General features: G+C 40.3%; 1 protein-coding gene across 4 annotated transcripts in view; it reads right to left on the reverse strand.

Annotated features, from left to right (window-relative positions):
• The window catches only part of F8 (coagulation factor VIII), a 146,788-nt gene that overhangs the window by 47,180 nt on the left and 81,996 nt on the right, over positions 1-17,612 (reverse strand). For all 4 annotated transcript variants that reach the window (XM_025276850.3, XM_025276848.3, XM_006060854.4 and 1 more), the window contains 2 exons: positions 15,391-15,600; positions 2,954-5,993 (listed from right to left, as the gene is read on the reverse strand). In XM_025276850.3, coding sequence (XP_025132635.2) covers positions 2,954-5,993; positions 15,391-15,600 — 3,250 coding nt within the window. The remainder of the gene's footprint in view (positions 1-2,953; positions 5,994-15,390; positions 15,601-17,612) is intronic.

Raw genomic sequence — 17,612 nt, forward strand, 5'->3', positions numbered from 1 at the left:
GTGTTTCTCATGATGTACTCTGCATATAAGTTAAATAAGCAGGGTGACAATATACAGCCTTGACGTACTCCTTTCCCTATTTGGAGCCAGTCTGTTGTTCCATGTCCAGTTCTATGTTGCCTCCTGACCTGCATACAGATTTCTCAAGAGGCAGGTCAGGTGGTCTAGTATTCCCACCTCTTTAAGATTTTTCCACAGTTTGTGGTGATCCTCACAGTCAAAGGCTTTGGCCTAGTCAATAAAGCAGAAGTTGATATTTTTCTGGAACTCTTGCCTTTTCGATGATCCAATGGATGTTGCCTATTTGATCCCTGGTTCCTCTGTCTTTTCTAAATACAGCTTGCACATCTGGAAGATCACGGTTCACATACTGTTGAAGCCTGTCTTGGAGAATTTTGAGCATTACTTTGCTAGTGTGTGAAATGAGTGCAACTGTGTGATAGTTTGAGCATTCTTTGGCATTGCCTTTCTTTGGGATTGGAATGAAAACTGACCTTTTCCAGTCCTGTGGCCACTGCTGGATGATACAGGTTTGATCCCTGGATTGGGACGATCCCCTGGAAGAGGTCATGGCAACCCATTCCAGTATTCTTGCCTGGAGAATGCCAAGGACAGAGGAGCTTGGCTGGCTATAGTTCATGGGGTCACAAAGTGTCGGACATGACTAAAGTGACTTAGAACACATAACCTTTATTATCTCTTTTTTATATTACATTTTAAAATCTATGCATTCTGCATTTCATATTATTTCTTTTTATTTACCTACTACTTCACCAATTCTTTCTACATGATGCTTTCGAGTTTTAATTGTATCTGGTGATTCTGAGATCTTCAGTCTGTGAGTTTGTATTTGGCTCTCTATTGTTTCTGTGGCCTCTTGCTTACTTCTCTTGTTTTGTACCCAGCATTTTTGTGTTCTGGAAATTGTATCTCGAATATTTGTGAAAATAACCTGAGGCCTAGAATTTTGGTTTCTTCCATGAGAGGTTTTATGTGTTCTACCAGATGTCTGCAGGCACTGCCAATTCAAGACTTGCTTAAATTATGATCAAGGATAGGGATTTCATGGACAATACACATGACCGAAAACTGGGCTATAAGTCAATGAAGTACAAGTTTAACTGGTTTACCATTACTTTGAGGATGTAGCCCTTAAAGCAGGCATGGTTTACAGCTACTTTTATTTCATTATCATCCCATGAAATCTTATTTGAATGTTAGTAATATGATTATAATGCTCTAATTGGTATCTTTTAGCACAAACCACTTCTTTGGTTTCAAGACTCATATATCAAACTGCCTACTCAACATCTGAACTTGGATATCTAGTAGGCATGTCAAATTAAATATGTACAAAACAGACCCTTGAATGTCTCCTCAAATAAATCTGTTCTGCTTCATGGCTTTCACATCTCATTAAATGTCACCAGCTTCCACCTAGTTGCTCAGGAGAAAAACAAAACATTTTTCAGTTTTCTCTCACCATTCCTCCCCATCCTCAATCTAACAGCAAGCCTTCTCTGCTTATCTTTAAATTATACTCAACATCCTTACATTTCTTTTTACTTTCACCCTCACCACCCTGTTCAATAGAATGGGAAAGACTAGTGATTTAATCAAGAAAACTGGAGATACCAAGAGAAAATTTCATGCAAAATGGGCACAATAAAGGACAGAAATGGTATGGACCTAACAGAAGCAGATGAGATTAAGATGAAGTGGCAAGAATACACAGAAGAACTGTACAAAAAAGGCAGTAATGTCCTGGATAACCACGATGGTGTGGTCACTCACCTCTGCCCTACCCCTGCACACACTTCTTTACTGTACTCCACTCATGCTGGTCCTTTTTTGTTCCTCAAGCATGCTAAACTTGTTTCATTTGCAGGGTCTTTGGATTTCTTGTTCCCTCTACTGAAAATGTCTTCTCTCAAACTTTGGTTAGCAGACCTCGTTTTTGTTTGTTTTTTAATTTATGTGACTGCACTGGGTCCTAGATGCAGCATGTGGGATCTTTATTTGTGGCATGTGGGGTCTAGTTCCCTGACCAGGGATTGAACCTTGGCACCCTGCATTGGGACTATGGAGTCTTAGTCACTGGACTACCAGGGAAGTCCCTAGCTGACCTCTTATCATCATTTAGGCATCAACTGCACAAAGAGAATGTTTCTCACCACCACAGTGAAAGTAACACCCCCTGTCACTCTCTACCATATCATTCAATTCTACCTTTTGAACAGCACCAAGATTCCCTTATTTAGCTTTTTACTACTTTATTGCCTTTTGCTTTTCCCAGCAGAATATAAGCTCCTGCTTTGCTATTCTCCAGTGTCTGTGCAAGTGCCTGGCATGTAGCAGGTGCTCAATAAATACTTGTTGGCTGATTCACCCTCCTTATGTTTATCTTTCAAATTTCTCTGTGTGTTCTCTTCCCTGACCAACCTCCTTCTGCTCCCTTAACACTGAAATTCTCCCATTTTGCCCTCTGGATCCCCAGTACTTTGGAAAACGACCTCCCCTGCCACCTCAGTCCCATTACCACACACTTCACTGCTTCCTGCTGTGTCTATCAGGGCGCACTCAGGAGATTAAGCCTTACCCAACAGCTCATAAGCTGTTAGGTGAGGCTGACTTCCTTTCTGTTCCACGTGGCTGCTTCTTGACTCTGACCTCTCAACCCTTTTGTTAGACCCTCTTCTCCATCCCACCAGAGTAAGAGTTCCATGCTACCTGGATTTACCATCCTGTAACCCTCATTGTTAGTGTCACCACCTAACCTCCCATTTGCTCCTCAGCTTCATCTAGACTTTGCCACTTGCTTCTCAGCTTCCTCTATAAAACAGTCTTTGGAGTCTTATTGCTGCAGATTGATTGTGCCTTCCCTATTGTTTCAGTACCTGGTCAAGTCAAAGGTCACAACAGTAGCACAAAGGAATAATCAATGGACCCATACCTGTTTCTTAGTGCGTGGGGGGATCTACTCATCCCATAATCCCAGAGCCGCTCCACTGCAGCAATAAAATAGTGGCGTGTTCTCTTTTGAAAGCTGCGGGGGTCCTGATTTTCATCTTCACCATAAATGTCAAAATCTTCTCTCTTTGTTTCAATTGACAAAGTATCATCATAGTCAGTTTTGTCTGGCTCTGGCTGAAAAGTAGTAAGGGTTATCTCCCTTTGATGGCGTTTCAAGATTGGTGGATTTTGACAGCACACCCTTCCAGTCCCTCCTTGCTTTGGCCAGGGAGCTTCTCTTTGGGCCTTATCTTCTCCTTCATTTGTTACTGCTATTGAATAATAGTTTTCACTAGGGTCTAGGGGCAAAGTGATATCTTTTGTCTTCAAAGACGTGAGTTTGTGTGACCTCTCTAGGGATTTCCAGTCTTCTTTTGGTATCAAGGTAGCTGATTGGTTATCCCAAGCAAGGAGACCCAGCAGCTTGGAGGGAATCTCTTCAGAGCTCTCTGTTGTCCATTTCAGAGATGGCACTTTTCCAGGCCTGTAGACTTTATTCAATTTAACAAGTCCCTGTGTTTTCTGAAGGAAGATCTCTTCCCTGAGATCCAGGTGGGCAGGAGAAACCTTGCTAGTTTTTGTAGGCAAGTCTTCCTGATGAACAACTTTCCCAGATGCTTCAGACAAGCCTGGTTTCAAAAGAAATGCGTTCTCAAGTTTTTTGTACATGAGTGGATTTGTGGCCTGTTTCCCCAGAGTACTGCTCTTTCTTTGACTTCCGATCACTTCCAATGTTAGGAAAGCTAAAGAAAGGTTATTTTTCTTGGCTCCGTGTAAGAAATGACTGGTTTCTTGGACCCCAGAATGACTTGCCCCCAAGTTATAACCACAGGTTGATGCTGGAAGATGAGAAGAGTTATCTTGGGGTGGGATCTTGGTCACATCTGTAGGTCTAATTGACCTATGACTCCTCAGAGAACAATCTGGTAAGGACTGAGTAATGGTCCTTTTCTCCATCTTGTTGTGTTCTATCTGTGTGAAGGTACCCTGGGTCAAACGTTTCATGCTTTTGGACCACTGAGTTGAGGTGTCATTCAGAGTTACCCCCCTTTCAAGCTTTACTTCTTCTTGTGGGAGTCTGGATTGTTTCAAACCCCGCTTATCACGGTGAGGAACTGCATCCTGCTGACTTGGGATAGGAGACAGTCTTGTAGTGCTTGGAGATTTCTCTACCATTTGTTTTGTTTGATTCCCTAAGCCTTCCACGTTTGCTTCCACCCTTCCTTTTGAGAAATGGGCTGCATGAATTCTGGCTCTTTTTGCTGAATCACTTAATGACCTGTTGTCTTGAAGTCCTGGAGCATATGTCTCTTCATCTAAACCTCTGACATTTTGCTTAGTGCTCAGTGAAAAGAGATTCTTCAGGAAATTCTTAGTTCCAATCACTGTATACACCTGAGGCAAAACTGTGTTCTCGGGGATTAATGTCTCTTTCCTTTCTGTTTCTTCCTGGGATTTTTTTTCTTGATTGTCTGTATCATTTTCTTGGACATTAGCCAAGTTAGTAATAACTATGCTTTTGGTATTTGGAAAAATCATCTCTTTGAGGCTGGTGTTGTTGCTAAATTCATCCTCTCCTGCTACTACCTTATTCTTTTCTGATAAGACATTCTGATCTTTCACAGAGTTTTCTGATACTGATGATGTTAATTGCTTTGGACTGGGCCTTTGCCCAGAGCTTAGGGAGTTCTTGTCATGGGTCCTTTTTATCACGTTTGTTGAATCTGGCAAAAACAGAGTCTTGAAGAATGGTGTATCTGGATATTTTGTATCTAGTGGCTCAGGGCCTTCTTTTTCTTGGTGGATCATTTCCCTTTTTTTGGATGAAGTAGTTTTATTTGACATATCGCTTAGTCCAAAAGATGTAGTATTTTTGTGCATAAACAATTCATCATGAATCAAAGAAGTCACTTCTTGAAAGTTGGTATTACTGTCTATTACAATATCTTGCCAGACTGATGTACTATTCTCAATTAATACTGTTGGGTCATCAATGTGAGTCTTTCTATTAGTTGTTGAGTTAGCTGGTGCCTTGTCTGTCTTTACCAAAGAGATATTCACTTTAAATAAAGCATCATCTTTGTTCAATGACACAGGTCCATGAACTCTTTCCTCTTTAAATAGCCTATCACTCTCCAGTGATAATGCATTTTCTCCCAGTGAACTTTCTTGACTATTCATTAAAGCTGCTTCTAACAACTTGGAATTATTATCTTCTTTACTCAAGCCCAAAGGTACACGTGACCCAATAACATGAGATAAATTTTTGCCAAATACAATGGCACCTAATTGACTATTAAAATTAACTGGCATATTTGGGGGTCCGAAGGAACCTCCCTTATTAGTACCTGCTGACAACTTGTCTGATGGAATTGTTGGTAAAGGCATTAGATTGTTTGATGAACTTGAAATTTTTAAATTAAGTTTGTTCAACTCTGCCATTATAGTTGTTCCCAAATTCTCATTTAATCTTACTGGCAGTTCTGGCTCTTGAGTAAATACTCTTTCCCCACTGTGATGCAGCTCTGGTCCAAGATGTGCCACTTCAGATGGGGATGGGCCCTTGTTTCTTTCTGTTGGTCCAGGCAAATGATCAGTAGCCTCATTTCTGGTTTCTTGGAGATCAGATAAGGATAATCTGTGTGGAGTAGGATTCTGTCCCAAGAGCATCAACAGATCACTAGAGGAGACACTTTGTTCTGTAAGCAGCTGCATTTTCTCTCCAGACTGAGGGTCAATCTTCTCCATGTCATTTTCTGGAGTCATGGTGGGTTTGAATTGCTTTTGCCTAGTGCTAGGGTACCTTGAATTCTTGGAGAAGCTTCTGGGTTCAATGACATTGTCTTCACTCAGCAAGGTTGGAATATCTTCATATGTGTCATAATAATCGCCAACGTTCCTGTCACAACTATCAACCTTCAGTAAGGCTGTCATGCCTCTGTTTCGAAAGTCTGAGTTGTGGCACCCCAGAACCCACAGACCTGGAGATGAGGAAGAATAAGATTCTGATTACTCATAACTCAAGTCACAAGTAAGATCTGTGCTAGAGGTTCTCTTCCATTCCCAGAAAAATGAAAAAAAAAAAAAAAAACAACTACTTAGTACCATTATATTGCCAGTTGTTATGTTAAATGCCAGACAGACATAACAGTAGTCCAACAATGATAGTAAAAGTGTTTTTTGCATTGCTGCTGTTGTGGCATATCTCTTTGTGACCACAAGAAAGGGCTGTGATTTTAAATGAATATATATTGGCATAAAAATGGAGAAATGTAATTAACATACACAAGAGTGGTGAGTCTTACTAGTCACATAGAACTCGGGTGATGACAGTGACTTAATTCTGGAAATTTTACATAGGGCAGCTGTTTTCACTATACAGCACAGTGCTGTAGGTTCTACAGTAACATTATGTGCTCAGTGCTCAGTCGCTCAATTGTGTCCAACTCTGTGTGACCCCATGGACGGTAGCCTGTCAGGCTCCTCTGTCCATGGGATTTTCCCAGCAAGATTACTGGAGTGGGTTGTCATTTCTTCCTCACTGCCTGGGGTCAAGTCCCAGCACTACAATTTATCAGCTGTGTGACTTTAAGCAAGTCCATTGAGGTCTCTGAGCTCCAGTTTTCAAATTTATAAATGACTCATTATTAGTATTTAATAATGCACTCAAATCACACAACACAATGCCAAGCATCCACTATGACCAATGTGTAGGATAAGTAACCATAAGGGAGCATGACTTAGGTTTAGGATACACATAACATAATAACTCATCACAGTGCTAACAGTATCAATTTCTACTATGAACAGGATTATCTGAGTGAAAGAATTTTATGGTGATGAAGTATATGCATAAGCATAAATGGAAACAAATACACCTTTACTAAGCTACCCATCAGGTAAACGAATGGTCTTATCAAGTTACAGAAACAAAATCTTAACTGAAAAATTTTCTCAAAGTATATTTCAGAGCCCTATTAGACAATAGGGTGCCCATGAAAAATCTTCTGTGTTCAGACATTTTGGAATTAATTCACATTGCATTCTATGTGCAGCCTGATAATCACTCAAACAGGAAATGAGAATAAAGAGATTTTCTAATATACAAGGATTCAAAGTATCTACCTCTAATTCAGCCATTCTCAAGATGTGATTAGAGAATGTTTTCTACCGAAATAAAGGAGTATATTAAAAAATATGAAGACATGGGATACAAGAACCCAATTTCATGATATGTAAAGCATATTTTTGATTTTACAAAACCATTTTGGGTTAGAGTATATCAGAACTGGTGTTGGAATGAATAATTTAAATCAAGTTATTGACTAAAAATTCCACTTTTATAACTTCAATCAGTTCAGTCACTCAGTTGTGTCCAACTCTTTGCAACCATGGACTGCAGCACACCAGGGCTCCCTGTTTATCACCACTCCCAAAGCTTGCTCAAACTCATGTCCATCGAGTCAGTGATGCCATTCAACCATCTCATCCTCTGTCATCCCCTTCTCCTCCCACCTTCAATCTTTCCCAGCATCAGGGTCTTTTCAAGTGAGTCAGTTCTTTGCATCAGGTGGCCAAAGTATTGGAGATTCAGCTTCAGCATCAGTCCTTCCAATGAACATTCAAGACTGATTTCCTTAAGGACTGACTGGTTTGATATCCTTGCCGTCCAAGAGACTCTCAAGAGTTTTCTCCAACACCACAGTTCAAAAGCATCAATTCTAAAGCACTCAGCTTTCTTTATGGTCCAACTCTCACACCCATACATGACTACTGGAAAAACCATAGCTTTCTTTGATTATATGGACCTTTATCAGTAAAGTATTATCTCTGCTTTTTAATATGCTGTAAAAGTTTGTTATAGCTTTTCTTCCAACCTAGACAGCATATAATAAAGCAGAGACATTACTTTGTCAACAAAGATCCGTCTAGTCAAGGCTATGGTTTTTCCAGTGGTCAGGTATGGATGTGAGAGTTGGAGTATAAAGAAAGCTGAGCACCAAAGAATTGATGTTTTTGAACTGTGGTGTTGGAGAAGACTCTTGAGAGTCACTTGGACTGCAAGGAGATCCAACCAGTCTACCCTAAAGGAGATCAGTCCTGGGTGTTCATTGAAAGGACTGATGTTGAAGCTGAAACTCCAATACTTTGGCCACCTGATGCGAAGAGCTAATTCTTTGGAAAAGACCCTGGTGCTGTGAAAGATTGAGGGCAGGAGGAAAAGGGGATGACAGAGGATAAGATGGTTGTATGGCATCACTGACTCAATGGACATGGGTTTGGGTGGACTCTGGGAGTTGGTGATATACAGGGAGGCCTGGCGTGCTTCAGTTCATGGGGTCGCAAAGAGCTGGACATGACTGAGTGACTGAACTGAACTTCTTCCCAGGAGCAAGTGTCTTTTAATTTTGTGGCTGTAGTCACCATCTGAAGTGATCTTGGAGCCCAAGAAAATAAAGTCTGTCACTGTTTCCATTGTTTCCCATCTATTTGCCATGAAGTGATGGGACCAGATGCCATGATCTTAGTTTTTTGAATGTTGAGTTTTAAGTCAGTTTTTTCACTCTCCTCTTTCATTTTCATTAAGAGGCTCTTTAGTTCCTTTCTGTTTTCTGCCATTAGGATGGTGTCATCTGCGTATCTGAGGTTATTGATATTTCTCCCAGCAATCTTGATTCCAGCTTGTGCTTCATCCAGCCCAGCATTTCACATGATGTACTCTATATATAAGTTAAATAAGCAAGGTGATAATATACAGCCTTGACGTACTCCTTTTCCAATTTGGAACCAGTCTGTTGTTCCATGTTCAGTTCTAACTGTTGCTCCTTGACCTGCATACAGATTTCTCAGGAGGCAGGTAAGATGGTCTGGTATTCCCATCTCTTTAAGAATTGTCCAGTTTGTTGTGATCCACACAGTTAAAAGGCTTTAGTGTAGTCAATGAAACAAAAGTAAATGTTTTTCTGGGATTCTCTTGCTTTTTCTATGATCCGACGGCTGTTGGCAATTTGATCTCTGGTTCCTCTGCCTTTTCTAAATCCAGCTTGAACATCTGGAAGTTCTCAGGTTCTCGGTTCATGTACTGTTGAAGCCTAGCTTGGAGAATTTTGAGCATTACTTTGCTATTGTGTGAGATAAATACAATTGTGAGGTAGTTTGAGCATTCTTTGGCATTGCCTTTCTTTGGGATTGGAATGAAAATTGACCTTTCCCAGTCCTGAAGCCACTGCTGAGGGTTCCAAATTGCTGGCCTATTGAGTGCAGCACTTTCACAGCATCATCTTTTAGGATTTGAAATAGCTCAGCTGGAATTCCATCACCTCCACTAGCTTTGTTCATAGTGATACTTCCTAAGGCCCACTTGACTTCACTCTCCAGGATTCTGGCTCTAGGTGAGTGATCACACCATCATGGTTATCTGGGTCATGAAAATCTTTTTTTGTACAGTTCTTCTGTGTATTCTTGCCACCTCTTCTTAATATTTTCTGCTTCTGTTAGATCCATACCGTTTCTGTCCCTTATTGTGCCCATCTTTGCATGAAATGTTCCCCTGGTATCTCTAATTTTGTTGAAGAGATCTCTGTCTTTCCCATTTTATTGTTTTCCTCTATTTCTTTGCACTGATCACTGAGGAAGGCTTTCTTGTCTCTCTTTGCTATTCTTTGGAACTCTGTATTCAGATGGGTATATCTTTCCTTTCCCCCTTTGCCTTTTGCTTCTTTTCTTTTCTCAGCTATTTGTAAGGCCTCCACAGACAACCATTTTGCTATAACTTAGCTAAATCTAATACTTCCTCTCCCTGAAAAAGACAGTAATGGGTGAGAAAAGGGGAAATGAAACTCCATAAACAGGTTTGGAATGACATCCACCATGCTCTGAGAAAGACCTGGGATCGAGAATAGTGTCAAGAACTTTAGTTATATCTGTACTGGTTGAAATTTTGTAATGACAACATCTTTTTGTATTACATGTGTGAATAAAAATATATTAGATCATTATAGTAATTAATAAATTTCAATCCAAGAGCTTAAATGAGAGTTCAAAAAAACCTCAATTAAATAACCAAATAAAAATAAATTCTATATATATATATATATATATATATATATATATATATATAGAATTTGAAATAAGAAAGGAGATATAACCAGAGATGCAAAGAAAATTAAATTATAATTCCCTTGGAGAAACAGCTGCCAGTCTCCTACTCCGGCTTCTGACACAAGCATATGCTTTGTCTTTCTGCTTTTGTTTTGTCAATGGTTTCTTTTTCTGTACAAAGCTTTAAGTTTAATGAGGTCCCTTTTATTTATTTTTGCTTTTATCTCCTTTGCTTTAAGAGATAGAACCAAAAAATATTGCCACAGCTTATGTCAAAGAGTGTTTTACCTATGTCTTTTTCTAGGAGTTTTATAGTATTCAGTTTAGGTCTTTATTTTGAGTTTATTTTTGTATAATATACAAATTCTGTAACGTAATACATTAGAGAATTTCTAATATCATTCTCTTATATGTATCTGTCCAGTTTTTTTTTCAGTATCTGGAGACTGTCTTTTATCCTTTGTATATTCTTGCTTCCTTTGTGATAGATTGACCATAGTGTGTGAGTTTACTTTTGGGCTGTCTACTCTGTTCCATTGATCTATGTCTCTTTTTTTTGTACTAGTACCATACTGTTTTGATAACTGTTGCTTTGTAGTCTGAAGTCAGGGAGGATGATTCATCTAATTCTGTTTTTCTTTCTCAAGATTATTTTGGCTAATCAGTGTCATTTGTTCTATGAAAAATGGCATTGGTAATATGATAGAGATTTCATAGAATCTGTAGATTTCCTTGGGTAACATGGTAGTTTTTACAGTACTGATTCTTCCCATCCAAGTACATGATCTATCTTCCTATCTTTGATTTCTATCATCAGTGTCTTATAGTTTTATGAGTACAGGTCTTTCATCTAACTCTTTGTGGCCCCATGACTGTAGCCTGCCAGCCTCCTTTGTCCATGGGATTTTCCAGGCAAAAATACTGGAGTGGGTTGCCATTCCCTTCTCTAGGGGATCTTCCCATCCCAGGGATTGAACCTACATCTTTGTATCTCCTGCATTGGCAGGGGGTTCTTTATCACTGAGCCACCTGGGATCCCTTTGTCTCCTTAGGTAGGTTTATTCCTAGATATCTTATTTTTTATGATGCAATTGTAAATGGGACTGTTTCCTTATTTCTCTTTCTGATAGTTCATTGTTAGTGTATAGAAATGCAACAGATTTTCTGTATATTAATCTTATATCCTGTGAAAAGTGAAATTGAAGTCACTCAGTTGTGTCCAACTCTTTGTGACCCCATGGACTATATAGTTCATGGAATTCTCCAGGCCAGAATACTGGAGTGGGTTGCTTTTCCGTTCTCCAGGGGATCTTCCCAACCCAGGGATCGAATCCAGGTCTCTCGCATTGCAGGCAGATTCTTTACCAGATGAGCCACAAGGGAAGCCCTAGTGGTGTTATATCCTGTAACTGTACCAAATTCTCTGATGAGCTCTAGTAGTTTTTTGGTGCTGTCTTTAGGATTTTCTATGTACAGCACCATGTCATATGCAGATAATGATGGCAAATAGTGACAAAGAGTGACATCCATTGGTGGGTGAAACTGGTTCTGAGGCTAGAGCAGGCTCACTAAAGGGCAAGACTAGGGTCCAGGGGATTCTAGGCCTGGTGCCTGCCCATTGGTGGGCAGAGCTTGGTCCCAGGTTCTCTGGCTGGAGGTCCTGGATCTGGTGCCTGCACAATTGTGTGCAGGGACAAACCCTGTGCCCTCTGGTGGGCAGGGCCATGTACAGGGGCTGCTGTGGTCTCAGGGGGTTCTTAAGGCAACCTGTCTGTTAGTGGGTGGGCTGTGTTCATGCCCAGTTATTTGCTTGCCATCATGTGTCCCAGAACTGGCACCTATAGATGTTGAGCCAGGACGGGACTGCATTTTCTTGCTAATAAGCCAGACAGAGGATTCCTCAATGGCATTTGCAAGCACCAGTGTCCATGTGGTAGAAAGAGCTCCCTAGAATGGCTGCCACCAGTTTATATGTCCCCAGGAGGAGTTGCAGTTGCCCCCTGCTTCTCCAGGAGACTCTCCAAAATCCGTAGGTGAGTCTGACCCAGCCTCCTATTCCTGCTTTTGCCCTGGACAATGTGAGAGTGAAGTCTCTACTTCCCCCAGATCTATGAGACTCTCAATTGTATGCATTACTGGCCTTCAAAGCCAAGTGCTTGGGGGCTTGTCTTTCTGGTCCAGGATCCCTGGACTTGGGAGTCTGATATGGGGCTAGATGTCTTACTTCTTTTGAGAGAGCCTCTGCACCTGTAATTCTTCTCCTATTTGTGAAATGCCCACCTAGGGATATAAGACTGGACAATATCATGATGTCTGCCCTACTGTCTTATTGCGGTTCCTTCTTTATAGCTTTAGTTGTAGAAGATGTGCTCTGGTAGGTGCAAGTCTTTTCCATTAATGGCTGTTCTGAAAATAGTTGTGATTGTGGTGTGCCTGTGAGAGGAGGTGAGCTCAGGGTCTTTCTACTCTGCCATTTATTCATGAATGGACACTTAGGTTCTTTCCAGGTCTTGGTTATTATGAAGAGTGCAGTGATAAACATGGGAGTGCAGGTATCTCTTCAGGATCCTGATTTCATTTCCTTTGTATATATACCCAGAAGTGGGATCGCTGGATCAGATGGTAGTTCTCTTTTTAACTTTTGGAGGAATCTCCACACAGTTCTTCATAATGGCTACACCAATGTACATTCCCACCAATAGTGCACGAGCATGCTTTCTCTACATCCTTGCCAACATCCTTATCATCCTCTGACTTTTTGATAACAGTCATTTTGACAGGTATGAACTGATATCTTACTGTGGTTTTGATTTGCATTGCCTGATGATTAGTGATGTTGAGAACATATTCATATACCTGTTCATCACTTCTTTATCTCTTTTGGAAAAATGTAATGGTATTCCATAAGTCCTGCAGGCTTTCTTCATTCCTTTTTTTCTCCTCTTGACTCAATAATGCCAAAAGATTTATCTTGGAGTTTGCAGATTCTTTCTTCAGCTTAATCAAGTATGTTTTTAAAGCTCTCTGATGCCTTTTTTCATTCACTGTATTCTTTAGCTCCAGGATTTCTGGGTTCTTTCTTTCTTTTTCAATGTGTGATTCAGCAGCTCCAGTTCCAGAGAGGGTACAACAGCATAGACCACATGCAGCTCGGTCAGCTGAGGTCAGTGTCAGCAAAGATTATGGAGGGTCCTTAGTTGTCAAAGCTGTGAGTGTCCATGATGGTGGTGAGGGTTGTTGACCTCCTAGGTGGTGAAGGCTGCTGGGGTTCTTTTGTTCTTCTTTTCACCCACAGACTGAGGCCCTAGCTGAGGGGATTCTTGGTGCTGGGTCTGGCATGTGAGAACACAGGCCTGGGTAACAGTGCTGGTTTCTGGGGCAGAGACATGCATGCATTTGTGATGATTCCACTGTTTGGAGTGCGGGTGCCTAGTGTGACAACGGAATTCACTGTGCCTGTGTTTGGAGCCTGAGCACACCTGCTGTGGTGGTGCCAGTGTCAAAGGTGCAAATGGGCCATTAGCCAAAAGTAAACCATATGCTGGGCGCATGGCAAGTCTCACCACATTTAAAAGAACTGTAAGCATACAGAGTCTGTTACATGACCACAGTGAAGTTAAAATAAGAAATCAGTAACATAGAACAGGGGCTTTATTTAGCTTGAGCTTTATAATCAAGATAGAAAATTTCCCCCCAAGACACATAAAGTAGAGTTTCAATTTGTCTTTAGAATTTAACTCATCACCAAAGTAGTTTACAAGCTTCTGAAAATATTGATATTTTAAATAGCATTTTCTGCCTACACACACACACATACACACTTTCTTTGGTTTAGACAATTACAATCATAATATGTATACTGTTTTATAACATTTTTGCATGTTTTAAATTTATTCATTCATTGAAAAAATGTGTATTAAGCATCTACTATAGGCCAGGCACTATAAACATTGGGGATTCAATGACAAACAAGATGACAAGGTCTCTGAGACCTTGCAACTTAGATGTAAAGCAGATAATGAAGATATAAACATGAAGAAACAAGATACTTTCAGAGGTATTATTGGAGTTCTGTCAGGGTCTTCTTCACTCACTTCCCACAAAAATACATTACTGAAGTATAAGATGAGTTTCTGGATATGAAGGTGAATCTATGGTTTTATATGATAAGATTGGTTTTGATTCCCTAGAAATTTCCCCATGAGAATTTATCTCCAGAAAAGTCATAAGTGTAAGAGAATAACTACAATCTGTTAGGTTTAGACAGGGTCAGTGTTCCTCCTGATCACCAGACTGCTGCTGCTAAGTCGCTTCAGTCGTGTCCGACTCTATGCGACCCCATAGACGGCAGCCCACCAGGCTCCCCTGTCCCTGGGATTCTCCAGGCAAGAACACTGGAGTGGGTTGCCATTTTCTTCTCCAGTGCATGAAAGTGAAAAGTGAAAGTGAAGTCGCTCAGTCGTGTCCGACTCTTAGCGACCCCATGGACTGCAGCCCACCAGGCTCCTCCATCCATGGGGTTTTCCAGGCAAGAGTACTGGAGTGGGGTGCCATTGCCTTCTCCGGATCACCAGACTGGGTGCACTCAAAAGCTTTGCCTTTGAGTCATTCTGGAGGGAGGCAGATGAGAAGTTGACAGCCACGTTCATCCTGAAGGCTTCACAGTGGTTTGATGGTATGTGTGCATATAAGAGGAGATTATTATGCACTTCCCAACAAAACCAATGTTCACAAGGCACACAGAAACATATTTAGCCAGACCCTGTGTGTTAACTGCAGGTATAAATGTATATTCACCACTACAGTCTAATAAACACACTTAAAAGGTTGGCTCACAGCAAGTAAAGGCACTTTTTTAAAGCAAAGACTTTTAACTTAAACATTTGCTGTGGTGCATATGTGCATGTTCAGTCATGGCCAACTCTTTGCAACCCTATAGACTGTAGTCTGCCAGGCTCCTCTGTCCATGGGATTCTCCAGGCAAGGATACTGGAGTGGGTTTCCATGCCTTCCTCCAGGGGATCTTCCCAACCCTGGGATCAAACCTGCATCTCTTGCATCTCCTGCACTGTGGGTATATTCTGTCCCCACTGAGCCACCTGTGAAGCTCATTTGATATGGTTCTGCCATTAAAATGCCTTGCAATTACTAAAATCACCTGAACCATTTAGCATGTGATGTGCTAGTAGGCAGATGTGAGCTAGTGGGCAAAAGACCATGTGAATGGCCAGTGAAGCAAACACTGCTGTTAGTAAAAGAATAATATAAATAACTAACCTGGATTTTCCATTGACATGAAGACAGTTTCTCCTGAAAAGGGGAATAGGGTGAGTGTATCTTCATAGACCATTTTGTGTTTGAAGGTATATCCAGAGAAGAAGACAGAGAGGAAGTCAATTTGGGCTCCAACACTTAGAATGTACCAGTATGCCACCTCATGCAAACAAACCGACAGCTGCAAGCTATCAAAAACATAGCCATTGATGCCTGCAAAAGAAATGGAGAATAGAAGATTTTAGCAGTATCTGGATTTATTATTTTTTGTCATGATATGATTATAAATGATTATAAGTTATGCTCCATATCTTATTTTCAAAAAGAGATAACATTATACCTTCCAAAAAAGCAACCTGTAATGCTTGATCAGCTAGGTTTCATCTCAAAGTGAGGAAAGTTGTAGACCATGGTAATGATGCATTTAGGTGCTATATGGTGGGTGGCAGGTTAATGAGGAGGAGGGCATTTGCATGGTCTCAGTGTATCTCCCTACACACTGAATATTAGATGCAAAGAGAAAAATAATAACTATACAGAGGGAAAAAAAAAAAACAAGAAAATCTTTGATCTGGTGATTAAAATTATTATCTGCTAATGTTCCAAATTCAAGGAAACACATTTCAAAGAATCAGGACAACTAGATCCAGGACTACAGCCTGAACTTGGAAGAGGAAATGCTACAAAGAACAACATTAATTGATACAATTGGAATATTGGCTGTCAATTAGATAAATGTATTATATTATATATTAGATAATGAATCAATGCTACATTTTCTGAATTTCATAACTCCACTTTGATTATGTAAGAGAATATATTCATTCATAGGAAATACACAATGGAGTATTAAAAGATAAAGGGATATGATGTCTACAGTCTATTCTCACGTTGAAAGTAAGTTATAAAATATGTATATAGAAGAAAGAGAATGATAAAGAAAACATAGCAAAATCTTAAAAATGAGTGAATCTGGATAAAGTGTATATGGGAGTTCTCTATTATTCTTGTGGTATTTCTGTAAGTTTGAAATTATTTCTGAGTGAAAAGTAAATAAAAGTAAAATAGATTTCAACTTATTAAGAGAATAGTTTCTGAAAGCCTCTTTCATATATGTCTATCCAATCAATAGATATTTGTCTACTCTGCAAGGTGGTGGCCCACAAATCCAGACACTAGCTTAGTGCAACTGAGAATCAAAGTTTCTTCTCTTCAAAGTGATAAAAGGTATTTTAAAGCTATTGTAATTATAAGCATGGTCTTAATGCAAGTATGGTCCCTGGTGGCTCCAATGGTAAAGAATCTGCCTGTGATGCAGGAGATCTGGGTTCCATCCCTGGGTTGGGAAGATCCCCTAGAGAAGGGAATGGCTATCCACTCCAGTATTCTTGCCTGGAAAATCCCATGGGCAGAGGAGCCTGGCAGGCCACAGTCCATGGAGTCGCACAGAGTTGCAGGTATAGATGATTATATCAATCAGAACATAGAGTCCAGAAACAGATACAGATATAAATGGAAATTTAATATATTATAAAGGGAGCATCCCAAAACAGTAGCAGAAAGAATGAACTATTTGGTAAATGCTAATGGAAAAGATGGCCGTTCATATGGAACCACAAAAAACCCTGAATAGCCAAGTGAAAGTGAAGTCACTCAGTCGTGTCCGACTCTTTGCGACTCCATGGATGGTAGCCTACCAGGCTCCACGATCCATGGGATTTTCCAGGCAAGAATACTGGAGTGGGCTGCCATTTCCTTCTCCAGGGGATCTTCCAAACCCAGGGATCGAACCTGGGTCTCCTGTGTTGCAGACAGATGCTTTACTGTCTGAGCCACTAGGAAAGCCCAAAGCAATCCTAAGAAAGAAGAACAAAACTAGAGGTATCACACTTCCTGATTTTAAACTATACTCCAAGATGTAATGATTAAAACAGTATTGCAAAAAAGAAATAAACAGTATGGCACTGGAATAAAGAGAGACACATAAATCAGTGAAAAACAATCAAGAGTCCAGAAATAAATGCTCACATATATGGCCAACTAATAAATGACAAGTGAGCCAAGAATATTCAATGGGGAAAAGATAGTCTCTTCAATAAATTGTGTTGGAAAAACTGAATAGCCACATGCAGAATGAGTTTGGACCCTTTCATTACATGATACAAAAAAAATTAACTTGAAATGGATTAAAGACTGAAGAATGAGACCTAAAACCGTAAAACTAG

Source organism: Bubalus bubalis, chromosome X (genome assembly GCF_019923935.1).
Source record: "Bubalus bubalis isolate 160015118507 breed Murrah chromosome X, NDDB_SH_1, whole genome shotgun sequence".
NCBI classification, from domain to species: domain Eukaryota; kingdom Metazoa; phylum Chordata; class Mammalia; order Artiodactyla; family Bovidae; genus Bubalus; species Bubalus bubalis.